This window comes from Staurois parvus, unplaced genomic scaffold (genome assembly GCF_062004578.1).
Source record: "Staurois parvus isolate SC_StPar_1 unplaced genomic scaffold, SC_StPar_1.0 ptg000746l, whole genome shotgun sequence".
NCBI classification, from domain to species: domain Eukaryota; kingdom Metazoa; phylum Chordata; class Amphibia; order Anura; family Ranidae; genus Staurois; species Staurois parvus.
This window is the reverse complement of record NW_028318542.1, coordinates 1,848,959-1,876,165: the sequence shown is the minus strand read 5'-3', so window position 1 is coordinate 1,876,165 and position 27,207 is coordinate 1,848,959. Positions and strand designations below refer to the sequence as shown.

The 27,207-nt window shown below is 43.2% G+C and overlaps 1 protein-coding gene and 1 pseudogene across 1 annotated transcript; both read left to right on the top strand.

Annotated features, from left to right (window-relative positions):
• Window positions 1–240: 240 nt before the first annotated feature.
• LOC149445100 (putative inactive cytochrome P450 2G1) lies at window positions 241–25,765 on the top strand. The gene is made up of 5 exons (XM_089654167.1): window positions 241–417; window positions 2,800–2,941; window positions 14,943–15,130; window positions 19,888–20,029; window positions 25,210–25,765. Exons 3-5 carry the CDS (start codon window positions 15,014–15,016, stop codon window positions 25,389–25,391), a joined length of 441 nt encoding a protein of 146 aa, XP_089510293.1. The 5' UTR covers window positions 241–417; window positions 2,800–2,941; window positions 14,943–15,013; the 3' UTR covers window positions 25,392–25,765.
• On the top strand, window positions 15,698–15,854 carry LOC149445101 (U2 spliceosomal RNA; annotated as a pseudogene).
• Window positions 25,766–27,207: the final 1,442 nt, after the last annotated feature.

Genomic DNA, 27,207 nt, shown 5'->3' with positions numbered 1-27,207 from the left:
GAGAGAAAATTTTCCAACAGGCTGGTTGTACAAAAGGCAATTAATAGATTGATAGATCAACTTGTGTACTACCAGCCTGCCCATATGTAGATCAAAATTCAACTGGTCCTTGCTGACCGTCCAAATTTTGATCCATGTATAGCTGGCTTAAGGGGCATTGCCTCAAGCCTTTATATGTACATTTTGTAGACCAGCGTCAACATACTCTAATCTATTTTTTTCTGTATGTTTTTTTCTTTACAGTTGTTCAATAATTTCCCAAGGTTGTTCCGTCATCTCTCTGGACCACAGAAACTTTTACAAAAAGTGGATAAGGTCAAAGCGTTTGTTAAGGATAAAGTCAATGAACATGAAAAGACTTTGGACAAAGACTGTCCCAGGGATTTTATAGATTGCTTTCTTATAAAGATGGAGGAGGTAAATTACAAAGTAGAGTCATTAAAAGCAGAATTAATTACATCTGGGCCATTAAAAAGAATATCCAAAAATTGGTATTGCACCGTAAAGATAGAAACACATTCACAGTTGTTATGAAAGTGGATTGCTCCTTAAAGCAGTATCAAAAACAAAATAAAAATGTAATATATTGCAGTTTACCAACCCTGCATTAGCTTTCTTTTTTGTTTTTTTTTCCTTTATTTTACCTGGTGCTCTGGCCAGTCTATAGAAGAGTAGCAGAGACACCTTTAGATAGCAGCATTGTCAGTCTGAGGGGATGGTAGTGTTACATGATTTAGCAGATTTAGATGAACTCCAGCTAACACTTTTTAAGCAGTTAAACAACAGTGTTTTTGGGGTAGATACATTTTTTACATAAATGAATAAAAGCTAACCATTGTCAGCACCCCTGTCCATGTTAAATGGTTTGTTTCAACCCTCTAACTGCCATTTTTGCTGGACAGTTTGGTCTTTAAAAAAATAAAAGACTTACTGGCTGGATCACCAGATGGGTGCAAAAAAAAAGTCTAAAATAAGAAAACAAATGCAGCCACCACATCTAAGAGATGGTAAACTGCAATATAATTGTTTTTTTTGGGGGGGGGGAGTGTTGGTTGGCTCCAGTTTAAGTGGCCTTTTTTAGTAGTTTAATTTAAAGTGAATCTAAACCATAAACAAACATTTTATACTTGCTGACCTTACATGAGGTGGCTACATTGATTTTCTTTGTAGATCCCTTTAAGTAGCTAGGTATATTATGTTTGTTAGTTACAGGCTGGGTAGCAGCCTCGGATGAGTCAACCTAGGAGTGAGGTAGTGAGTTCACTTCAGGACAGGCTAGGAGGTAAGGGCTTCTTGAGCTTTACACCCTTCCAGAAACTTAGAGAACTTTCTGGAAAAGAGGCAGAGGAGGAGAGGAGGACAGATCTGTAAGTTTGAGGGCAGTTGGCCAATACCCAGGCAGAAAGCCGGGTATGGTGACCAAGGACAGCCCTTAAAAATGATAGAGCCTGAGCAGACAGGGAGCTGGGTGAAAGATGGATTGAGAGAAGGCTGGAGTGTGGAACCTGGGAGGGGGCCCCAGGAAGGGGAGCCTACCTACAGGCAGGATGCTGGAAAGGAGGATCTCCACTGCCCGATGTCTCTTAGGAAGGATATTCTGAGCAGCAGAGAAGGAACCAGCCCAACAAAAGGCCTGAAAGCAGACACCAACCCACCACACTGGCAGGGCAGGACAATGTGAGTACTCCTACACCCCCTAGGCAAGATAAAGGGAGAGGGCGGTCACGTACAAGACCCAACTAGTTCTCGTCTAGGACTACTTCACTGCTAGATTTTGGAATCCTTTGTCCAGGAATACCCTCAGTGCAGCTGGTTGAAGAGGAAGGATTCATCTGGGGTATGCCAAGTGAACTTTAGAGCGCTTTAAAGAGATGGTGCTATTTTTTCAGATCTGCCTTTTTTTCTAGTACAGTGTACAGATTGCTAAGACGTTTATTCTCAAGTTTACAGTTCCTGGGGCATCCCATATACCCATAGACTCCATCCAAGTTGTGAACCCTTCAATAAAAACAACTAAAAACCAGCTCAAGGACTATATTATTGACTCTGGGTGCAAGATGTGGAAAAGTATGTGTTACCTGGCTGTAAAGAGCTTATCGGGACACAACCAAATCCAGCGGTCCTTGAGAGGGCAGCTCTACATATTTTTTCAGGTTTTGTACTTGGTAATCCTGCAAATAACACATTTTCTGTCTTCAGGTCACTAAGGTCGCTCAATTCTATTTTATTCATGGAGGAGGTATGGTTGTCACCCTAGGCTGTTCTCCTGATTGGACTGCAAACACTCCATTATCCTGGGGAAGGACATTATTTGTTTACATAAAACAGCCTGGAAGGAAGATAACAATGTTTGTCATTTAAGTTCAGTTCAGAAGAAGACATCACAATTCTGGCATTTCCTGTTCTGAAAAAATGTTTTTACATGCCACAAACAGCTCAATATAATTCTTCAGACAAACTGCATCTTTTTCATAATTAAGCCATCTTTGAACCCTAGTCAGTGACTGCTTAGGCTAGGATAATTTTGTCGGTCTGCTGCAGGCAGAAGGAAGCATCTTTTTAGAGTCTACTTCTTCATTTCAACATTATTGTTGGACCCCAATGTTACTTTTTTACCCTGGAACTCTAAGACATGGTTTGCAATACATTTTTGCCATACAGTACATCTTAACATCTTCAATTTCTAAAACTAAAAAGCAAAGTATGGAATCTCACATGACTGTTTGTACAGTAAGACTATAGACAAAAAATCGAGTCCTTCAATATGCATTTATAATATTATCTTGTTTTCGTTCACAGGAGAAAGATGATCCTAATACGGAATTCCACTTTGAGAACCTATTTGTTTCTGTGATTAATCTTTTCGTTGCTGGGACAGAAACTACAAGCACCACTTTAAAATGAAGTTTAACAATTTTGACCAAGTACCAGGATGTATTAGGTAAATATGGAACATGACAATTATATTAATACATGTGGAAATGTTCTTAGTAAAGTGGGACCCATTTTAGCAAGAAATATTTTTGTATTTCAATATTTTTTATTGAAAGATTTCAGTACAAAACATGGATGGTAATAAACATGGTACAAGATACAGTTCACAGTCAAGTACATCAATATATGTTATATATTTCCCCACCATTTGGCTGGGGATGTTATGTAGCTGAGTTGCATTGACCTGAAGGGTATGCTCGGGTTGATATGAACCGTATAAGGGTGAGGGTGTTATATAGAGAGGGTAAGGAACATGGATAAGAGGTAGGGTGGGGGGGAAGGGGGGGGGTGAGAGCACCAGTCATAGGCAAGGGGTCTTGGTAATATACAGTTAGATTATCAGTCTTTTACGGAGCAGTTTGGATTCTGAAGCCATCAAGACCATTGGTGTTTGAAGTTGTGATAGGAAGAATTATTAAGGGCTGTTCTTCTTTCCATATCACATTGGAAATTAAGGTCTGATACGAGTGAAGAAAGAGAGGGAGTTTTAGTGGAATTCCATAATTTAGTAAGGTTGGTCTTAGCCGCTGCTAATATATTGATAACGATAGTGCGAGAGTCCCTTGGGAATTTTTAAATTCCAATGTGCAAGGGCAGGGTTTGGTGTTATTGGGGTGTCGGTTACCATTGAAAGCAAATGGAAAACGCTGTTCCAAAAAGATCTAAGGGATTTACATGCCCAAAGTATATGTAGGATTGATCCTGTTTCTCTGCATTGTCTCCAGCATGCGGGAGAGCGTTGAGGGTAGTATAAGGAAAGTTTAGCTGGAGTTAGGTACCATTGGTGCAAGATTTTCAGATATGATTCCCAATGGGAGCTACATCTAGATGCTTTGTGGGTGATGTTAAAGGTCTTTTCCCATGTGAGCGGTGGTATTGGTTGTGAGAAAATTTTCTCCCAATTGGATAGAGAAGAGGTCTGTAGAGAATACAGTGAGTTGGTTATAGGTGTGTAAAAGGTTGTGATCCCTTTTTTCGGGTATTGCATTTTGTTGAGAAATTGATACGCAGTGGAGGGTATTTTCAAGAAAAGTGGAACTTTTATCTTTTGAAGGGAATGTGTAATTCTTAAATAGAGGAAAAGCTCTTTGTCAGGGATGTTAAATTTCTTCTGAAGGGTCGAAAAGGAGTCTAGGTTGAGGGTTGTATAGAGATCCTTTATATGCGAGATGCTGCGATGTTCCCACTGTAACAGGTTTAAGGAAGGGATAAGGAGGTGTAGGGTCGTAATTGGAGTAGGTACTTGTCTGGATTCTATCAATTTTAGTGCTAAAAAATCATGCCAAGCTTGTAAGGAGGCTTGAATGCAAGGGTGTCGTAGTAAAGTATTGGATTGAGGATTTGTTGGAAAGAAAAGTAGGTCACGTGGTGCAATTCGGATATGTGAGGGTGTTTCCATGGTGGACCATGTTTTTTCTATAGTTGGGTGCAACCAAAAATAGAGTTGGTCTAGAAGAGTGGCTTTATAATATGATTTTAAATGTGGGTGACCCGCTCCTCCTTTGGAAGTTGGTCGTATTAATAGATTTGTAGTATATCTGGGTTTTTTTTAATTCCATAGAAATTTAGCAAGTATCGCCTGTAATTTGGAGAAAAATGAATCTGGGATAGGAATGGGAAGCGTGCAGAATATGTAAAGAATTTTTGGAAGAATGTTCATTTTCAGGGTAGCTACTCTACCCAGTTTTGAAAGTGTTGCTGTACGAAGATTACTGAGTTCTCATGGGATAGATTCCAGTAAGGGCTTATGATTTGAGGCATAAAGTTGGTCTGTTGTGGCGGTCAATCTGATTCCTAAGTATTGTATGCTGTATGTTGTTCCCATGTGAAGGGAAATTGTTTAGCTAGCGAAATTTGAGACTTGGTAGAGGTGTGGAGATTTAATATGAAAGATTTGGGTTCATTGAGTTTATAGTATGATACATCTGAATAACTTTGGAGATGTGCATGGATCGAGCGGAGTGATTTGTGTGGGTTAGTTACCATCAATATAATGTCATCTGCAAAAAGGCTGTTCCTTATTCAGGTGAGTGATTCCAGTAAAGGTCGGGTCATCTCTTAGTTTGGAAGCTAAGGGTTCGATGAGTAGCGTAAAGATTATGGGGGATAAGGGGCAACCCTGTCTTGTACCGTTGGATATGTGAAAGGTGTTTGAGAAAGTTCCGTTTGTTAATACTCTAGCGGAAGGGTTAGAGTAAAGAGAGAGGATTGCAGAGAGAGCATCCAATCTATGATTCCGAATTTTTTGAGTGTCAGTTCCATAAATTGCCAGTGTATGCGGTCAAATGCTTTTTCAGCATCCAAGGATAGGAGTAAGGAGGGTTGTTTGGTGGTTTCCAGTTTGTGAATGAGGGAAATGAGTCTTCTGGGTTGTGTCTGTTGCCTGGTGACCCGGGATAAATCCCACTTGGTTGGGATGGATTAGTAGAGGAAGGCATGGGAGAAGTCTTTGGGCTATAATTTTGGCGTAGAGTTTTATGTCGGTGTTCAATAGAGAGATCGGTCTGTAGTTTTGGACGAGTTGGGGATCTTTTCCGGGTTTTGGAATGGTTGTGATTAGAGATGAGCGAATCGAACTTGGCGAAGTGGAATTCGTTTCGAAGATTAGGAAAAATTAGATTCGCGCCGAATCCGAAAATTAGCAGACTTCGGATGCGCGAATTGAATTTTTCCAAAAATGGCGGCGACATGTGTGGCGACGGAGCGGGCATCTCTGGGAAGGCGCGCAGACAAGGCGCGCTGACCCATAATGCATTCATTCATGACATGTGATCGCATTAGCCAATCAGCAGCCAGCCAGCCAGCACTGTGTAATGGTGGAGCTATAAATAGCGGTCATCTTAGAATTCTCCATTAGCCTCCGGTCATTCAAGAGAGACAGACCTCTCTGTATTAGGGACAGAGTTAGGGCCACAGAGACTTTAGGGACACAGAATAGTTACTTAGGGACACAGAATTGTTACTCAGGGACAGACACAGAATTGTTACTCAGGGACAGACACAGAATTGTTACTCAGGGACAGACACAGAATTGTTACTCAGGGACAGACACAGAATTGTTACTGAGGGACACAGAATTGTTACTCAGGGACAGACACAGAATTGTTACTCAGGGACAGACACAGAATTGTTACTCAGGGACAGACACAAAATTGTTACTGAGGGACACAGAATTGTTACTGAGGGACACAGAATTGTTACTCAGGGACACAGAATTGTTACTCAGGGACACAGAATTGTTACTCAGGGACAGACACAGAATTGTTACTCAGGGACAGACACAGAATTGTTACTCAGGGACAGACACAGAATTGTTACTCAGGGACAGACACAGAATTGTTACTCAGGGACAGACACAGAATTGTTACTGAGGGACACAGAATTGTTACTGAGGGACAAAGAATTGTTACTGAGGGACACAGAATTGTTACTGAGGGACACAGAATTGTTACTCAGGGACAGACACAGAATGTTACTCAGGGACAGACACAGAATTGTTACTGAGGGACACAGAATTGTTACTGAGGGACACAGAATTGTTACTCAGGGACACAGAATTGTTACTCAGGGACACAGAATTGTTACTGAGGGACACAGAATTGTTACTCAGGGACACAGAATTGTTACTCAGGGACACAGAATTGTTACTGAGGGACACAGAATTGTTACTCAGGGACACAGAATTGTTACTCAGGGACAGACACAGAATTGTTACTCAGGGACACAGAATTGTTACTCAGGGACACAGAATTGTTACTGAGGGACACAGAATTGTTACTCAGGGACAGACACAGAATTGTTACTCAGGGACACTGAATTGTTACTGAGGGACACAGAATTGTTACTGAGGGACACAGAATTGTTACTCAGGGACAGACACAGTATTGTTACTGAGGGACACAGAATTGTTACTGAGGGACACAGAATTGTTACTGAGGGACACAGAATTGTTACTCAGGGACAGACACAGAATTGTTACTGAGGGACACAGAATTGTTACTGAGGGACACAGAATTGTTACTCAGGGACACAGAATTGTTACTCAGGGACAGACACAGAATTGTTACTCAGGGACACAGAATTGTTACTCAGGGACACAGAATTGTTACTCAGGGACAGACACAGAATTGTTACTGAGGGACACAGAATTGTTACTCAGGGACACAGAACTGTTACTCAGGGACACTGAATTGTTACTGAGGGACACAGAATTGTTACTGAGGGACACAGAATTGTTACTGAGGGACACAGAATTGTTACTGAGGGGCACAGAATTGTTACTCAGGGACACAGAACTGTTACTCAGGGACACAGAATTGTTACTCAGGGACACAGAATTGTTACTCAGGGACAGACACAGAATTGTTACTGAGGGACACAGAATTGTTACTGAGGGACACATAATTGTTACTCAGTGACACAGAATTGTTACTCAGGGACACAGAATTGTTACTCAGGGACAGACACAGAATTGTTACTGAGGGACACAGAATTGTTACTGAGGGACACAGAATTGTTACTCAGGACAGACACAGAATTGTTACTGAGGGACACAGAATTGTTACTGAGGGACACAGAATTGTTACTGAGGGACACAGAATTGTTACTCAGGGACACAGAATTGTTACTCAGGGACAGACACAGAATTGTTACTGAGGAACACAGAATTGTTACTGAGGGACACAGAATTGTTACTCAGGGACACAGAATTGTTACTCAGGGACAGACACAGAATTGTTACTGAGGGACACAGAATTGTTACTGAGGGACACAGAATTGTTACTCAGGGACACAGAATTGTTACTCAGGGACAGACACAGAATTGTTACTGAGGGACACAGAATTGTTACTGAGGGACACAGAATTGTTACTCAGGGACAGACACAGAATTGTTACTGAGGGACACAGAATTGTTACTGAGGGACATAGAATTGTTACTGAGGGACACAGAATTGTTACTGAGGGACACAGAATTGTTACTCAGTGACACAGAATTGTTACTCAGGGACACAGAATTGTTACTCAGGGACAGACACAGAATTGTTACTGAGGGACACAGAATTGTTACTCAGGGACACAGAATTGTTACTCAGGGACACAGAATTGTTACTCAGGGACAGACACAGAATTGTTACTGAGGGACACAGAATTGTTACTGAGGGACACAGAATTGTTACTCAGGGACACAGAATTGTTACTCAGGGACAGACACAGAATTGTTACTGAGGGACACAGAATTGTTACTGAGGGACACAGAATTGTTACTCAGGGACAGACACAGAATTGTTACTGACGGACACAGAATTGTTACTGAGGGACATAGAATTGTTACTGAGGGACACAGAATTGTTACTGAGGGACACAGAATTGTTACTCAGGGACACAGAATTGTTACTCAGGGACACAGAATTGTTACTCAGGGACAGACACAAAATTGTTACTGAGGGACACAGAATTGTTACTGAGAGACACAGAATTGTTACTCAGGGACACAGAATTGTTACTCAGGGACACAGAATTGTTACTCAGGGACAGACACAGAATTGTTACTCAGGGACACAGAATTGTTACTCAGGGACACAGAATTGTTACTCAGGGACAGACACAGAATTGTTACTCAGGGACACAGAATTGTTACTCAGGGACACATAATTGTTACTCAGGGACACAGAGTTGTTACTGAGGGACACAGAATTGTTACTGAGGGACACAGAATTGTTACTCAGGGACACAGAATTGTTACTCAGGGACACAGAATCGTTGAATTAAAGAGTATGTCAGACAACACGCAGAGGAGTGGCAGAGGAGGCAATGTTTCAGGAGTGAGCAGACGTGGCAGCAGAGGAAGGGGTCGAGGCAGCACTAGTCGCAGCCAGAGGCCAGTGCTCCCGGTGTCATCCAGCGGTCGTGTCTCCACCGACAACCCTGCCATCATCGATTGGTTGGCTCGGTCGTCTTCCTCTTCCCAGGTCACCTCTGACACCTACAGCCAACGGTCGGTGGGTACGTCAGACACAACCGTTAGTTGGCATGGCCCGGGAGCAAGCCCACTGAAATCACGTGTCCTCTACCTGCCCCTGTCCTTTGCTGTTCCCTCACCAAGCGAAGTATCGCATGCTGTGGGCTCAGCCCCACTGTACAGTGAGGAAGAGCTAACAGAGGGCGGTCAGGAACGGGGGGAGACATCCGCCTCTTCAGCAGCCAGGCGAAGAAGTACTGGCGAGGAGAGTGGCTCGGTAGCCGGTCTAGAGACAGGTCTGTCTCCTGACCCACACGCAGCCGAGGGGGCTAGTAGTGAGGCGGAGACCCTAATTGATGATGATGAGGCTGATCGCACTTGGCAGCCTCGTCGTCATCTGCCAGGCCCGTAATCTGCCATGGGCCCCCGTACCGACTCCTCATGCTGCTGCCAGGCCCGTAATCTGTCATGGGCCCCTGTACCGCCTCCTCATGCTGCTGCCAGGTCCAGAGTGTGTCATGGGTCCCTGTACGGCCTCCCATTGCTGCTGTCTCCATCGCCACACTCTGCCATGTGCCACTTTCAGGTCTCCTCACACTGCTGGTGGGTTCCATTTTGTCATAGGGTGCTGGCAGATTACGGGCCTCCCATTGCTGCTGCCAGGCCCGTAATCTGCCATGGGCCCCCGTACCGCCTCCTCATGCTGCTGCCAGGTCCAGAGTGTCTCATGGGTCCCTGTACGGCCTCCCATTGCTGCTGTCTCCATCGCCACACTCTGCCATGTGCCACTTTCAGGTCTCCTCACACTGCTGGTGGGTTCCATTTTGTCATAGGGTGCTGGCAGATTACGGGCCTCCCATTGCTGCTGCCAGGCCCGTAATCTGCCATGGGCCCCCGTACCGCCTCCTCATGCTGCTGCCAGGTCCAGAGTGTCTCATGGGTCCCTGTACGGCCTCCCATTGCTGCTGTCTCCATCGCCACACTCTGCCATGTGCCACTTTCAGGTCTCCTCACACTGCTGGTGGGTTCCATTTTGTCATAGGGTGCTGGCAGATTACGGGCCTCCCATTGCTGCTGCCAGGCCCGTAATCTGCCATGGGCCCCCGTACCAACTCCTCATGCTGCTGCCAGGTCCAGAGTGTCTCATGGGTCCCTGTACGGCCTCCCATTGCTGCTGTCTCCATCGCCACACTCTGCCATGTGCCACTTTCAGGTCTCCTCACACTGCTGGTGGGTTCCATTTTGTCATAGGGTGCTGGCAGATTACGGGCCTCCCATTGCTGCTGCCAGGCCCGTAATCTGCCATGGGCACCCGTACCGACTCCTCATGCTGCTGCCAGGTCCAGAGTGTCTCATGGGTCCCTGTACGGCCTCCCATTGCTGCTGTCTGCATCGCCACACTCTGCCATGTGCCACTTTCAGGTCTCCTCACACTGCTGGTGGGTTCCATTTTGTCATAGGGTGCTGTATGGCCTCCCATTGCTGCTGCCTTCACCGCCACACTGTGGCTCCACACTCTGGTTTTGGCCCCGTGACTGCCCAAATGAGTGAAGTGTGCGGTGATTCTAAGATCGACGGCACTCATCTGCATGTCATACTGACTGACAGTATTATTTCTCTTCCCCAGCAGACTCCAAGGGCATTTAAATTAAAGGTACAGTGTTCTGCACTAATATAAAGGCTCTCTGAAGCCTAGAAACACCCTTTTTATAAGTTAAATTTGCAGCGAATATATTCGCCTCGAATCGAATTTATTCCTCGAATTCGCCGAATCAGCCGAATCGAATTTTTGAATACTTCGCTCATCTCTAGTTGTGATGATGGCAAGAAATATTTTTAAGCACCCTTCTTTCAAATGTCCTTTATTTCAGAGAGAGAATAAAAAAAATGCATAAACTTATCAGTAATACATCTTTTGGAAAAATAAATAAATAATGCAGCGTTAAATTCATAAAGTGACAAATGCATATAAAGTGAAGAGCAAGATATTGCATATAAAGTGAAGCGCAAGGCTCCTCTCTGACATGTTTCGTGCGCATGCACGTTGTCAAAGGGATCCCTTGGACAAATCCCTTTGACAACATGCATGCGCACAAAACGTGTCAGGGAGGAGCCTTGCCGCATTGACGTCACGCCGCCGAGGCCACATGGAAGGCCGGCAGCCATCTTTGTTTCTGTAAGTGTGCTGATATACCCACATGGATGAACTTTCTCTGTAATAAAAAATACTACACTATCAGTACTTTCGTTTGTGGCTTGTCCATTCAAGGTGGAGAATATCCTCTTATGGCAACTCATATCTTTGGTGGAGAGGTACTAACGGAGCTGTCCCTGTGTACTGTGAGGGTTCAGTGTGTGAGGTCTGGAGTTATTCCCTGTATGCTGTCAGTGTGCCTGTGGAGTCCCTTTCCTTTCCTGAGCCCAGATGTTCACCGAGGATTAGTTGGATATATATTCATGTGCATTACCATTGCGCATCTGGTGAGTGCAATCATACTACAAACCCCTTATCACGGAAGTCACGTGCATGGAGATTTACAGAACACTTTGGACTTATTTTATGCAACTTCATATTCATTTTTTATTCATATTTATTCATCAATATTTTAGTTTATCACTACTATTGTTATCACTACTATTATTTGTGTGGAATTATTCACTATTGTCACTACTGAAATTCTGGTCACATTAATTTTCGTCAATTTTGACGATACACTTTATTTGTGTTGTGGTCACTTTAGCACTAATATCTTGCGCTTCACTTTATATGCATTTGTCACTTTATGAATTTAGCGCTGCATTATTTCTTTATTTTGTCATTTTGAGGATATAGGGGTTCATCCTTAATGCCAGCTGCTTGAAAATAATTGTACGCTCGCTTGTCATATATTTTACTATACATCTTATGGAAAAGACCGCTATAATAGTGAACATAAAGTAAATAGGGATTATGATGAAAAAAATATAACTGCCACTATTGTAACCATTGTTTATGATGTTTCTAGCGTAAATTAGAAAATAAACAGATTAAACATTTTTTAAAGTATATTCTACTACAAATAAACCTTTTACCGTCACTCCAATTTTTAAAACTTTTTTACACACATGGTTTTTATGGATATCTTTTGCTTCCTGTTTTGGCTATGGGACAGCAACTGAATGGAAATCTCCCCTATAGGATGCAGATGGCAGAAAAGAAATTACAGGGATTTTAAATGAAAAAAATGTCTTGCCTTTAGTTACACTTTAAATTCCCCCTCTCAAAAAAAATATATTGCATTCTATTTGTGCAACTGTTTATCAAACCTATACTTTTGGAAAAAATACACTGGACTCCCACCTCTCCTTCCTACCCCACATCCAACTGCTATCTAGATCTTGCAGGCTCCACCTCCGCAACATCTCCAAGATACGCACATTCCTCACCCCAGACACCACCAAACAACTCGTACACTCCCTCATCATCTCACGCCTGGACTATTGCAATTCCCTTCTCACTGGCCTACCCAAACGAACGCTATCCCCACTCCAGTCAATCCTAAACTCAGCGGCCAGACTCATCCACCTCACCAAGCACTCCACATCTGCCTCCCCCCTCTGCCAATCCCTTCATTGGCTCCCGATTGCCCAACGCATCAAGTTCAAGCTGCTAACCCTGACCTACAAGGCCACTCACAATGCTGCCCTGAACTACATACTGACCTGATACCCAGATACTACCCTACCCGTGCCCTTCGCTCCTCACAGGACCTCCTGCTCTCTAGCTCCCTGGTCTTCTCCTCCCACCTCCGATTGCAGGACTTCTCTAGGACTTCCCCCATCCTCTGGAACTCCCTACCCCAATCCATCAGAATGTCACCTACCTTCCTCACCTTCAGGCGCACCCTGAAAACCCTCCTCTTCAGGGAAGCCTACCCCAACCTCACCTAACACCCAACCTCACCTAACAACTAACCTCCTTCACTCCACTCACCACTCCATCCCCCACAGCCATCTCCTCCTGTGCCACCTTCCCCTCCCTCCTAGATTGTAAACTCGAAAGAGCAGGGCCCTCGAACCCCTCGTGTAGTGTATTGTTACTGTCTTGTTTCATGTTATGTCCCCCTGCTACTGTACAGCGCTGAGCATACCCTTTGGCGCTATATAAATACTGTATAATAATAATAATAATATGAAGAACCCGGCCTTGTTCCAGTTTATTTTCTACATTCTTTATATATAACAGTCATGGCCAAAAATATTGGCACCCCTGTTTTCTCTGTCAGATAATGCACCACTTCGCCCATGGAATTGTTGCAATTACAAATGTTTGGGCACTCTCATGTTTATTTCTTTTGTTTAAATTGGTATGACACAAAAAAATGGAGAACCAAAAAGCCAAATCTGACACATTCCACACAAAACCCCAAAAATGGACTGGACAAAATTATTGGCACATTCTCAAAATTGTAAGAAATAATCACATACCAAATTTGTGATGCTCCGTAATCTTAATGTTCCTGTGTCCACTGTGCACAACATTGTCAAGAAGTTTACAGTCCATTGCACTGTATCTAATCTCCCTGGATGTGGACGAAAGAGAAAAACTTGATCAAAGATTGCAACAAAGGATTGTTTGAATGGTGGATAAAGAATCACAACCAACTTCCAGACAAATTCAAGCTGACCTTCAGGCACAGAGTACAACTGTGTCAGCTTGCACTATACGTCGCCATCTGAATGAAAAAGGAGGCTATGGTAGGATACCCAAGAGGATCTCACTGCTGAAACAGAAAGATAAAAAAGCCAGATTGGAGTTTGCCAAAACTTACCTGAGGAGACTTTGTGCAGTTGGGGCATGGGAGCCAAATACCCCACACCAGCAAAAATGTAACTAGCACATGGAGACCCTGGACAGGACTGAAGACCTGGGGAAGTGTAGACCTGCACCACAATCAAACATGGTAGAGGTTCACTGATGTTTTGGGGTTGCTTTGCTGCTTCAGGCACTGGATGTCTTGGCCGTGTGCATGGCATTATGAAATCTGAAGACTACCAAAGAATTCCGAGGTGCAATGTAGGGCACAGTGTCAGAAAGTCAGATCTTTATCAGCACACATCAAAAATCACCCAGAAATGGTTTCAGACAATGCGCTAGAGAGTATTGAACTGGCCAGTGAGTCCAAATCTCAATCCCATAGAGCACATGTGGAGAGATCTCAAAAAAACTGTTGGAAAAAGGAACCCTTCCAATCTGAAAGAAGAATGGTCCAAAATTCCAGTAGAGAAGTGTAAGAAACTCATTGATGGTTGCAGGAAGTGATTGATTTCAGTTATTTTTTCCAAGGGGTGGGAACTAAATATTAAACTGAGGGTGTCAATTATTTTCTTCAGCCCATTTTGGGGTTTTGCGTGGAATGTGTCAGATTCGGCACATTCAGAGGTGTACCTATGGAAGAGGTGCTTACAGAGAACACCCAGTGTTGTAAGTACTAACTACCCCAGGTGGAAGGAGAGACTGTTGGACAGAGATGGCTGTTTAAAGTGCTGCAAATGCTTTCACATGTGACTGCTGCGGACCGTCCACTAAATGTGACAATGTATTATCAAGTGACTCCGGAATGTATGTCAATGTGCTGTGACTGGTATGCCATTTTCTGAGTACCATCAAAAAAAGTGCAGCCACCCTATTCATGTGTGGGCATTTCTTCCTTGGAATATAAAGGTCAACAACTAGGTCATGTGGAGGACTCGGGCATGGAGTGGGGCACAATATGGTGGATGGATCAACCTCAGCAGGAGGGACAGTGTTCTAGCAAAGGTAGAAGCTGGGCAGGAACTTGTGCTCTTAGCGTCATCACTAGACAATCGCAAAGTCCTTCTTACAAGTAGTCACTACTCAGTGGCTCAAAACTAAATTTCTTTACCATTTTTATTCCCATAATATGTGCTACTAGTAGAAATTTAGTGCAGTAATTGTTCCCATATAACTTGGAATTTGTGTTCTCAGCAAAGGTCCAGGAGGAAATTGACAATGTAATTGGTCGGGACCGCTGTCCCTCTATAGAAGATCGGAACAGGATGTCATATATGGAAGCGGTCATTCACGAGATACAGAGAGTTTCAGACATTGCGCCCTTGGGAATTGCCCATGCAACAGCTCAAACTACCATCTTTAGAGGTTACACCATCCCAAAGGTAGGCAGAATTCTTCAACTTTATAACATTCTCTCTCTTTCTATAATCTCGGTAATCCATCTCATAGAAATGTTTGGGTACTTGCATAATATAGCACAGACAAAAATTTTAAAACAAAATGAAAAAAACATCCTCTTAATTCTGTAGTGTGTATTCTGTCAAGCATTACATAACATAACATTAGCAGGGTCAAAATTAAGCAAGTGGTCAAAGGGCCTCTGACCAATGCATGTGAACCTAATGCATTTTCTTGAAGCCCAGCAATGGGTCATGTTGCATGCATAGGGCTTCCTGAATACAATTAAAACCATTTTTCTTCTTTAAGCCAATATGGTACCCATAGAAGGTTTATATTTGTTCATGATATGAACCCACCATCATCCACAATCCATTTAAGCTTCAACACTTCTGGTTTGTTCGTACTTTCTACCAAGCTCATTAACACGATTTCCTATTTCCTCATCACTATGAACTTCCTTGATGGCCAATGGGAAAGGGTGGAATGGAATGGGCAAGCTGCAGTGCTATAATAAAATAAGGGGGTGGCTGAAACCACATAATACGTCAGTCGCTTCTCGGCCTTTTGGCTAAGATCAAATGTAGTATCTGTTCTTATCAGTGTCCAGTAGGGGTGCTCCACCATCATTCTTGGCTTTTGGTGAGGATGGCTGGCTGTATAGTACCCCTGCTGGTATGATGGAAACTCTGAAGGTTAGTACCAGCTGGAAGAGAAATCGAGGTGCCCACAAGTTGTTGGGGCCTGGGAGTAATTCTTCTAGGAAAACCGGAGGGGCCCAGTTCCTCCTGATTTGAATGGGTCTACCTTGTCTTTAGATGGATTTACTTGTGAGCCACTGGAGTATACAAATAAGTGAGTGTATTAGATTGCTGGTTAACTTGCCCACCCTCATATATTGTGCGCTATTATAAAATTACTAAATGATTACCGCGCTCTAATACTATCATAAAAATGGAAAGTGCATAGTGCTTGTAAAAATAAATAATATAAAATTAAAGAGCAATTCATAATTTCATTCTCCTCAGCAAATTAAATTGAATATTCCTGCACAGTTGCACCTGGGACTTTATAAATTGTTTAGTCTCATTTTATATATTTTTTCTTAGCCTTTACTATCATTAAAAATATATTAATTATATTTTTGCACATTTATATGGACATCACCAAATGTGCAATGTCCATATAAATGTGCAAAAATATAACTGATATATTATTAATGATAGTAAAAGCTAAGAAAAAATATATAAAATGAGACTAAACAATTTATAAAGTCCCAGGTGCAACTGTGCAGGAATATTCCAAGAAGACTTTAAATACTCTCCTTCCAGTTAGTTTGTAGTGGATATCTGTGATCTTGCAGCTTCTCTATGAGCCTGTGTAAACGTGAGGGTTTCTCCCTCCTTGATCCACTCCTTATTCCAATTCTCTGAATATCCTCGTGTAACCCATGCAAAAAAAAGGAAATGAGAAATATGGTGCCTTATCCCAGAATTAAAAACAAACTTTAATGTTCTCCCACATTGCACTCACATGTAATCAAATATCACTGCGCTTTGTATAAACAATAAGCCACCACATGCGGTGAAGATAAGACTCGTGGGTGTGTTGCCACATACCGTCAGTACTCGCGTGGTGACGTCACTGCCCCTGAGGGCATGGGTTACACGAGGATATTCAGAGAATTGACATACGGAGTGGATCAAGAAGGGAGAAACCTTCACGTTCACACAGGCTCATAGAGAAGCTGCAAGATCACAGCTATCCACTACAAACTAACTGGAAGGAGAGTATTTAAAGTCTTCTTGGAATATTTCTGCACAGTTGCACCTGGGACTTTATAAATTGTTTAGTCTCATTTTATATATTTTTTCTTATCTTTTCTTATCATTAATAATATATTAATTATATTTTTGCACATTTATATGGACATTGCACATTTGGTGACACTTTGTGTGATCACAATTTAATTTGCTAAGGAGAATGAAATTATGAATTGCTATTTAATTTTATATTATTTATTTTTACAAGCACTATGCACTTTCCATTGTTATGATAGTATTAGAGCGTGGTAATCATTTGGTCTTCCTTGTCTGGCGATGGGGTGGGGAGGCAGCGAGTCCACGGAGCAGTGCTCCCTGGTAGTGGTCACTCCAGGGGTGCACTTAGTAACACATGGGGGTGTAATCCCATGTGGGAAAAGTTCACATAGTCAGTGATCCAAACACTTTTTCCTGCACTGCACTATTTAGTTATTTTTCTTCACTGTTTTGTCACTTTGTCACTTTTGTGTGTTTTTTCCTCACTGGACGGAGGGTGTGGGTTCTCGGGCCTGCCCTGATGTCTAGGGGGAGGATGTGTGGCCCTTAAGTTCCTTTTTCCTCCGATACTTGAGGTGGGTCTCATTTTGGGATTTTAGGAAAGCCCCTCAACCAAGTACTTCTTCAGCTGATCACAAGGAAAGGGGCCCTCCAGGCCCGATGGACCATGTTGGAAACCGTTTGTCCCTGTCAGTAGTCTTGTACTCCAGGGGATCAGGGTAGAGGTCCTACACCTTCGGGGGGGGGGGGGGGTGGACTAAAAGCACACCCCTAAGTGCATTTTTTGTGTCAGTGTTTTTGCACCTTTTTTGTACAAATATTGGGTTTTGCGCTGCTGCAAGTAGGAGACAGCATTTCCTAATGCCTGGTAGACACACTAAAAACAATGTGGAGCTCAAAAGGAGGTCTCTATACTAACTCAGGGCCCACCCGGGCCCACCCACCCCTTCCCCGAACATACCAGTCAGCACTTTCAGTCATTGACTGAGAACGCTGATAAGATGCCAATCTGCTGCTGGTTTTCAACATGTCCTATAGACAGAAGCCGGTTGTGAGATTGTCCTCTGTCAAAGAAGTACCTATACACATTGGCTGAAAGTCGGTTGTTATCTACTGTACCAGCTGATTTTGGCTGATATCCGGCCCGTGTGTATGGGGCTTAAGTTTCCTCTTCCCATAATGGTCAGATTGCAACATTGTAACTGTGTAGCAAGCCACAAGACTGCATCAGAAACCAATCTGTTAGGCTAAGTTTACATATGCATCTAAACTGTCATGCCACTAAAAAATCATCCACGTTCAGATTGCTTTATGTAGTACTGATGGTTGTGGGGTGATTGTGACACATCCCTATTCGGCCAGCTCTGCAGGGGCGATCATTTTTGATGTGGGAATGAAGCAAAGCTTCACAACTGTGGCATGTAAACACCCCCTCCACTGCCATTGCAAGATGGCACTTAGGGAGCAATAAAAATGTAGCTCAGCTGATCATTTTTACCCCCCCCCACAACTGCAAGTCTTAACAAGCCCTTAGATAGTTGTGAACACAGCTAAGAAGTACACAAGCACCAGGATTTTAGTTGATTGTGCCATCTCTGTTGAATCTTGGCTCAGGAAGTAGAGGTGGATCCTGAATGATGCCTGAACAAAGTTGGTTCAATCCTTTTAGAAAGAAAGGCAAATGTAGACACTGTCAGAAGGAGTACTGTGATCTCTGTGATGGGTAAAGAAAATACCTGGAAGTGTTACACTGACACATTACTTAGGTCCGCTTTCACTGAAATGTTTTCTAATACTTGTGAAGCTAACAGGGTAATATACAGTACAGTGATGTTCTCAGTCCTAATGGAATCTGAATTAAAGCTGAACATTAGTTTAAAAAGTTAAGAGCTGGGAAGAGGACATGCATTCCTGCACTGAAGATTTCTCCAGAAGTTCAGAGCCAGGAAGAGGAGAGACATTCCTGCACTGAAGAATTCTCCAGAAGTTCAGAGTCAGGAAGAGGACAGGCATTCCTGCACTGAAGATTTCTCTAGACGTTCAGAACCAGGAAGAGGACAGGCATTCCTGCACTAAAGATTTCTCCAGAAGTTCAGAACCAGGAAGAGGACAGGCATTCCTGCACTGAAGATTTCTTCAGAATTTCAGAGCCAGGAAGATGACAGGCATTCCTGCACTGAAGATATCTCCAGAGGTTCAGAGCCAGGAAGAGGACAGGCATTTCTGCACTGAAGATTTCTCCAGAAGTTCGGAGCCAGGTAGAGGACAGGCATTCCTGCAGTGAAGATTTCTCCAGAAGTTCAGAGCCAGAAGGAGGACAGGCATTCCTGCTGTGAAGATTTCTCCAAAAGTCCAGAGCCAGGAAGAGGGCAGGTATTTACTGCACTGAAGATTTCTCCAGACATTCAGAGCCTGGAAGAGGACAGACATTCCTGCACTGAAGGTTTCTACAGGATCCAGCTGCCTGCACAATGTGAGATGTGCTTCATTGAAAGTAAGTGATGTGACTAAAATTGTAGAGATTTTTAAAACTAAACTTTGGCTTTATATTTGGTGCCCTTTAAGGGGTTTCTGACACCGGGAGGTAGAATGGGGTTCAGAATCATGTGACCACCATAATTGGTGGTCAGGAAGCTCATGTGATCATGAGTGATTGTGAGCTTTCCGGGAGGCTCCAGTAACTGTGCTGGGAGCTTTCTCTGCACATGTTTGTTTACATCAAGTACGAAAATATGCAGCTTCTCGGTGCCAAGGCCCAGCCGCTGCAAGGCAGCATATTTGCGTACCGTCGGTAAGGAGTTAAACCTTTGCAGAGTTAATGAAAGTTGAATGTTAGTTGATGAGGTTTATAGAAAGTTTCTTTTTTACTCTTTATAAAATAAATGTAACCAGCATTTTCCTTTTTTGTTATTGCTAATCAGGGAACCACCGTGTTTCCCCTTCTGACATCTGTTCTGAAAGATCCAAAGTACTTTCCAAACCCTCATATGTTTGACCCGGGTCGCTTCCTGGACGAGAAGGGTGCTTTCAGAAAAAACGAAGCTGCCATACCATTTTCTATAGGTAACATCATATCTCTTGGTGATAGAAGATAAAAACAAAGAAATACAGAAATAAATGTTATTTGCATGTCCATAACTGCTAGAGAGAAATGTACAGGAATAGTTACAGCAGAATTTTTTTTGTAAACTTACATTGGTCCAGCTTGGCTTGATGTAAGTATGCATTTCAAATATCTGAAGGGCACCTGAGGATGACATCACTGTAGAGATCCACATTACATACATGATAGCCATAATCTAGGTGCTTCTACAGTGGTTCTTCCTTTACACACTGAGCACAATGGGTCACTCGCTCAGCACTGCCCCCATTCAGAGAATCCTTCATATTCATATTCAATGAAGACAAGGTTTCTCTGATTGGATGAAATGAAGATCGTGACTTCATCCACTCTTTTCCATCTTGTCCAATCAGAGAATCATTGAAAGGTATTCCATTTTTTCCTGTTTGGGATCCTCTTTCAGTTTAACTCTTGAAATAGAGAGAATGAGTCTCCCTAACGGGGACACAGACAGTAATACAAATCTGATGGGCTTTCTAATGCCTCCCCATGTGGTCAGATTTCTGTACTGGAGGTAGGTCAAAGGTGTCCCAGGTCTTTTACAATCCTATAGCATAGACCAGGCCTTGAAATTTCCACCTGCCTGCTCACCAATGGTGAATGAAAATTATGGTGGGGGCAAGTGTGTCCCCCAGGACTGTCTTGCTGAGCAGGCTTGGCGCTCAGGCTGGATCTGTCATTGTCACTGGGAGCCGTCAGACTGCTCAATAGCTGAGCGTAGTGAAAGCAAAGGAAGGAATGTGTTCTGTGCTCTCTGCCTCCCCCTAGAGTGCAGTACCCGGATCTGTGAGTGAACAACAAAGTACTGCAACTATTTATTGGGCTGTGTGTGTGTCTACCTAATTTCAGCTCACTCTGGTCACATGATCCTCCATGTCAGCCAGTGGTGGCTTCAGGGGAGAGGAGAGAGCACTTAACAGCGTGCGTGTGTATACACGTGTGTCTGTGTATGCATGTACATGTGTCTGTGTGTATGTACATTTGTCTGTGTGTGTGTGCATGTACATGTGTGTATGTACGTACATGTGTCTGTGTGTACATGTGTTTGTGTATGTATGTACATGTGTCTGTGTATGTACTGTACATATGTCTGTGCGTGTGTATTTCTGTGTATGTATCTGTGTGTATGCGTGTCTGTACATGCCTGTGTGTGTATACATGTGTCTGTGTGTGTGTGTGTGTACATGTGTCTCTGTGCGTGTGTGTACATGTGTCTCTGTGTGTGCATGTGTGTATGTACATGTCTGTGTGTGTGTACAGGTGTCTGTATGTGTGTACATGTGTCTCTGTGCGTGTGTGTACATGTTTCTGTGTGTGTGTGTGTGTGTGTATGTATGTGTGTTTGTGTATGTACATGTCTGTGTGTGTGTACAGGTGTCTCTGTTTGTGTGTGTTTGTTGGTGGCGAGTAACTCTTAAGGCCTGGCTAGTAGCTCAGGACTTGAAATTTTAAGCCCTGACATAGACTACAAAAAAAGGTGGCCATGCACCTTTAAAGTGTTCGGGTTTGACTTGAAGAAAAGGTGGCAACCCTACCTGGAGGTCAGACTGAAACAAAGCCTATATATTTAGCCCCATAGCCCTCTGCACTTCTATACTTCTTGAGGTTGCCAACACCATGCTGGCCGGTAACTGTATAGAAATAAAATGAAAAACCTCCACACCTATTTTTTGTTGGAGAACTTACTTTTGACTTGATAGAACTACATTTGTCTTAGGATTCCCTATGGTTACAACAATATGGTATTTTTTTTTCTTTAACAGTCAGGAAGGCTCTTTATTGAAAACATAGGCATGGTACAATAAAATTAAAAAACATAGTGGTATAAAAAAGTAAGGACAATCAATGTAGCGCATGGTACAAGCAGGTATAGGCAGAGAAAATCAAAAACAATAAAGTAGAATGAAAGTTAATTTATACATAGGTAGTACAGTATTAATCAAATTCTCCCATAAGGCCACAGAGGGGGGAAGAGGGTGCATTTCAATTACATAATTTCTTTTTTGGCATTATACAATATATAAGAGATTAACAACTTAGCGTAGCAAGGCCTCTGCTCATCTGGAATCCCAACTGTGCCAACTCTGACAATATCGGGAGAGAGTTGAAGATGAACATTAATCAGATGAAAGACATCTGTCCAAAACTGTGTCACCTAGGACAGCTCCAGAACATATGAAAGTATGTACTGATAGCTGCTTGACTCCTGGGTCAAGTAAGGGATCTCTGAGGATAAATTCTGTGCAATATCGGACAGTGGTGTCACTAGGGTTGGTGTCACCTGGTGTGGTAAAACATGGTGTCACCCCCCCACCCCACACCATATTTTGTCCCACCACTGCGTTGGGGTGGCTCTCCACTCCAGGGCCGGATCTAGCCTGTCTGACGTGGAGGTGAAGTAAAAATGTCAGGGGGGCAGAGGATGCAAGGTCAGCAGTGCAGTGTATGAGAGTCAGTAGGGCAATGTACAAGGGGTCAGCAGGGAAAAGGATAGGGTCAAGCAGTTTGTAGTTGTCAAGGTCCTACCTTTTCCCTAAGGTTTTGTTACTCCATGTGCTGGCATCCATCTTGGATTCTGCTGTGCATGGTGGGAATCCTTTTATGCCTTCAGGTCTCTGAGGTCCATCCCCCAGAGGGGTGTGGCTGATGACATATAAGCCTGTGGCCCGCACATGCTCTTTGCACTTGTGTCTTTGTCTTCCTACAGCTCTGTGTATACGCTCGTGACTCTTCTGGTATCTGACTCGGCTTGTGATTAAGACCATTCTCTGTGTTTTCCTTCGATCTGACCTTCCGTTGCTGAACCCGGCCCGTGACCTGTGATTCTCTGTCTACTGTTCTGTACCGTTTAGTCCCGTTGTTGTCGACCCAGCTTGCCTGACTACGCTATTGTCATTCTCACCAGCTACACGCCATTGGCGGCGGCCATTACCGCAGCCGGGGTGTCTTGGGGGCCGCGACCTGGTTCCTGGCTGCATCAAGTCCTTCCCCACCATCAGGGGCCCTGGTGAAGGGCAGCCTGGGACTTAGACTCCGCGCCCTGAGGGACTTCAGTCTGTTGGTGGTGGTTGTCGTCAGCCAGTGCGTTACCCTGCCACTAGGCCTACCTGTCCGTTCCACAGCCCCGCCCTGACAGTAGTGCAGTGTACAGGGGCCATTAGTGTGTAGGGCAGTGTACAGAGGTTTATCAGGGCAGCGGACAAGGGTCAACAGGGAAATGGACAGTCTTATGTTAGAGTGATCCAGTATTATCTGTTGTATTATGAAGGATCGCTGTTATGACAGGAGAGAGAGAGCACAGCTCTGCCTGAACCGCTGCCACTTCTCCTGTCCCGAGTTTACTGTTTACTGTGCTGGCTACTCTCCCTGTCCCATCCCTAAGTGTGAGTATAGGAAGAGGAGCATAGCGGGCATGGGAACAATGTCTCAAGGAGGGCCAGCCAGGGGGGTAAAAACCAAAAAATGTTGAGGGGTGCAGCCAAGCCCACCCCAGCACCCCCTAGATCCAGCAATGCTTTCCCCCTAGCCTACCACAGTGTTCTTTCCTGCTGCTGTGGATTGACAGCAGGAGAAGAACAGAGCAGCCAACAATCAGTGTGCTATCACAGATGGGATTGTGTCACCCCTCTGGCGGTTATCACCCGGGCACGGTCCGCACGCCCCGCACCCCCATAGTGACGCCACTGATCTCTGGGAAGTATAATATACTCTGTGGAGGAATTTTGTCTAAATCACTATCCTCAAAACAGTCTTCCCAGTCCTCTCTGTCCAGAGTCAGAATGTCTGTCCTCCATTGCTCCCACAACTTATTCATTTTGGGGGACTCCACACTAAGAAGAGTGGAGGAGAGGGGGTTGGAAAAGGACGCTTTGGAAAGATGGTTCTTAATAGGATCCGTCACTAATCTGGGTGAGTGAGAAAATTGGGACCGGATAGCATTGTGTAATTGGAGGTAATGGAAGTACATCCATCTATGTAGACCAAACTTAACAGAGAGATCCATGGTATGCTCTTTAATAGAAAATATTGGCCATGTTTGCGATGTCCACTTTCTTTCTAAACTCAAAGCACAAATCTTTAGATTTGTATTGTGCAACAATTTTGCAAATACATAGACTGTTCATGCTATATTCACACAGCTGCACAGAGCTTTTGAATGCAGCAAATTATCTACAGCCATGTGCCTGTGTGAATGTAGTCTTAAACTAAACATGTGCTTTTCCCATGCAGACCAATGCAGCAGGATTACATTAAAGTGTTACTAAACCCACAACAGTAAAATCAGTCTGTATATGCAGTAAAGCATGCTTGTTATACTCACTGTGGAACCTAAGGGGTTCATTCTCGGCATTGTGTAAAAAGGCTGTTTGATCCTGACTTCTCTGCCCCTCCTCTTGTTCAAATGTCCACGCTGATAAGCCAGACTGAACCTGTAGCCCTTCTGCACATGCTCAGTTTAGTGTGTATTGCTAGAGAGGGGTTTTTTCTTAGGAGAGTGCATATGATCAGCGCAGGGCCAATCAGCACTGTCCAGACAGGGGGTCAGGGTTTTGTATCCTCTTAGAGCAGAAAGAAAACTCCTCCTACAAGCTTTAACCAGTGCTCTGCTGAAGTCACAAGGCTGCTCTAACTGCTGATGGGAAAAGGTATTTACCGGTTTATATTTACTAAAATAATTGCATTTCAATGTTGTGTGTACTGTGGGAAACCAAATAAAGTGAATGCAGGGTCCTGGGTTTAGTAACACTATAATACCTTCTTCCTCTGCAGAACATAGTGCAATATTGGGGGGCTAAAATTAATGTGGCAGGATCTCTATATCCCTTTCTCCCCCTTCCCGCACCTACTGGATGTCGTTGGACTGTGTGCTTGGTTGGCCAAGAACATAAGGATTGTCTATTACCTCCTTAATAAAATGTATTATATACAATGTAATATGGCTGGTTGCCTCCTAAAAGGGATGGAAACTTAGAATGTCAACAATGCATATTTCAATTTTACTACAGTTTAGCTACTTCTCATAAATGTATTACTTATATTAACTATCAACTCACTCGACATTCCTTATCTATAAGGTATTCCTTATCTACAAGTCTATTTCTTATAATTCCTCTACTTTCAGGGAAAAGGATTTGTCTTGGAGAAGGGATGGCCATAATGGAGATCTTCTTGTATCTTTCCTCCATCCTGCAACATTTTAACCTGAAGTGTGATGAGGATCCTTCAGATATTGACATCACCCCGATGCCCAACACTAATGGAGCTGCCCCTCATACTTATAAGATATGTTTTATGCCCCGCTAAGTCAGATCTTTAAATGTTGAATAACTAAGTTTGAAGAGGTTTATCTAGTATGAATATAAAGAATGATGTGTGAATCTGTCCAGGTACTTTCAGAAAATGTTCTTAGCATAAAAAAAGATAATAAGTACAGCTACCTTAGCTAAGAAGTGGAAAGATATAGTGGTAAAAAAATATTATTTTTTTTTGCTTTGGTTTAAATACACTTTTATTTTTCTTGAACCCTCTCAATAGCTTACACAAATCCATTCGGACTTCAAAGCAAACAAAAGGCAAAATATTTCATTACAACAAAACAGAAATCCTATTTTCCTTGACAATCAGCTTCTTTACAGTGTAGCATTCAATGACATAATCAATAAAAATTTTCGTAATAATCAGGTTTTATTGAAATTTTAACAGTGCAAAAAAAGAGTAAAAAAAAAATTGCAAAAAAAAAAAACAGGTATTGTACAACATAGCAGAAGAGTTCAACAGTGCAGGAAGTCCAAATGCAGGGACACAGCCAGAGAAGAGGCTAGCCCTTCCGAATACATTGAAAATATTTCAACAAAACAATGGAAATGGATGTAAAAAGCATTCAAAATTGAGAGGAGATCAGTTGGACAGCCAAAGCACAAAGAAAATCAAACTGAGTCATACAATACAATGCACTATTCTATGAATTTGCAATGAAAACAAACATAACACACCAATAGATCTAAAGTTCTAAGTCCAAGGATCCAGGTACTGAGAGGTATCAGAACCAAAAGGGTCCATGTGAGATGTGTATACCCAGTGCTGGGACAAGGTCATCTGGTGCCCAGGGTGAAGATGCCAAACTGCACCCCCCCCCCCCCAGTGTGGTGTATGGGGTGGGGTTAAGAGCGACATGCATAGCACACCTCATCAAAATATATCTAACATACAGTTGCAAGAAAAAGTATGTGAACCCCTTGGTATTACGTGGAGTTTTGCATGAATTGGGCATAAAATGTGCTCTGAACGTCATCTAAGTCACAACAATAGAAGAACACCATCTGCTGAACATAATACTACACAAACATTAGATGTTGCCGTGATTTAATCGCACATAACATGTAAACATTCACAGTGCAGGGAGGAAAAAGTATGTGAACCTTTGGACTTAATAACTGGTTGACCCTCCTTTGGCAGCAATAACCTCAACCAAACGTTTCCTGTAGTTGCAGATCAGACCTGCACAACAATCTGGAGTCATTTTGGACCACTCCTCTTCACAAAACTGTTTCAGTGTAGCAATATTCTTGGGATGTCTGTTGTGAATTGCCACAGCATTTCAATCGGGTTGAGGTCAGGGCTCTGACTGGGCCACTCCAGAAGGCGTATTCTGTGCTGTTGCAGCCATTGTTTTGTTGAATTACTTGTATGCTTTGGGTCATTGTCCTGTTGCATCACCCATCCTCTGTGGAGCTTCAGTTGGCGGACAGATGGTCATACGTTTTCCTTGCAAAATGTCTTGATAAACTCTGAAATTCATTTTCCCATCAATGACAACAATCGGTCAAGGCCCTGAGGCAGCAAAGCAGCCCCAAACCATGATGCTCCCTCCGCCATGTTTTACAGTGGGGATGAGTTTTTGATGTTGGTGTGCTGCCTTTTTTTCTCCACACACAGTGTTGTGTGTTCTTCCCAAACAACTCAATCTTGGTTTCATCTGTCCACAGTATATTTTGCCAGTAGTGCTGTGGAACATCCAGGTGCTCTTTTGCAAACTTCAAACGTGCTGCAATATTCTTTTTGGACAGCAATGGCTTCCTCCGTGGTGTACTCCCATGTACTCCATTTTTGTTTAATGTTT

What these genes read in the sequence shown, in the direction of transcription:
- LOC149445100 (XM_089654167.1), top strand. Translation starts at nt 15,014, where the DNA reads ATGTCATATATGGAAGCGGTCATTCACGAGATACAGAGAGTTTCAGAC. An exon ending in GAGGTTACACCATCCCAAAG is followed by an intron (nt 15,131 to 19,887) that starts GTAGGCAGAATT and finishes ATTGCTAATCAG; the next exon opens with GGAACCACCGTGTTTCCCCT. An exon ending in TGCCATACCATTTTCTATAG is followed by an intron (nt 20,030 to 25,209) that starts GTAACATCATAT and finishes CTCTACTTTCAG; the next exon opens with GGAAAAGGATTTGTCTTGGA.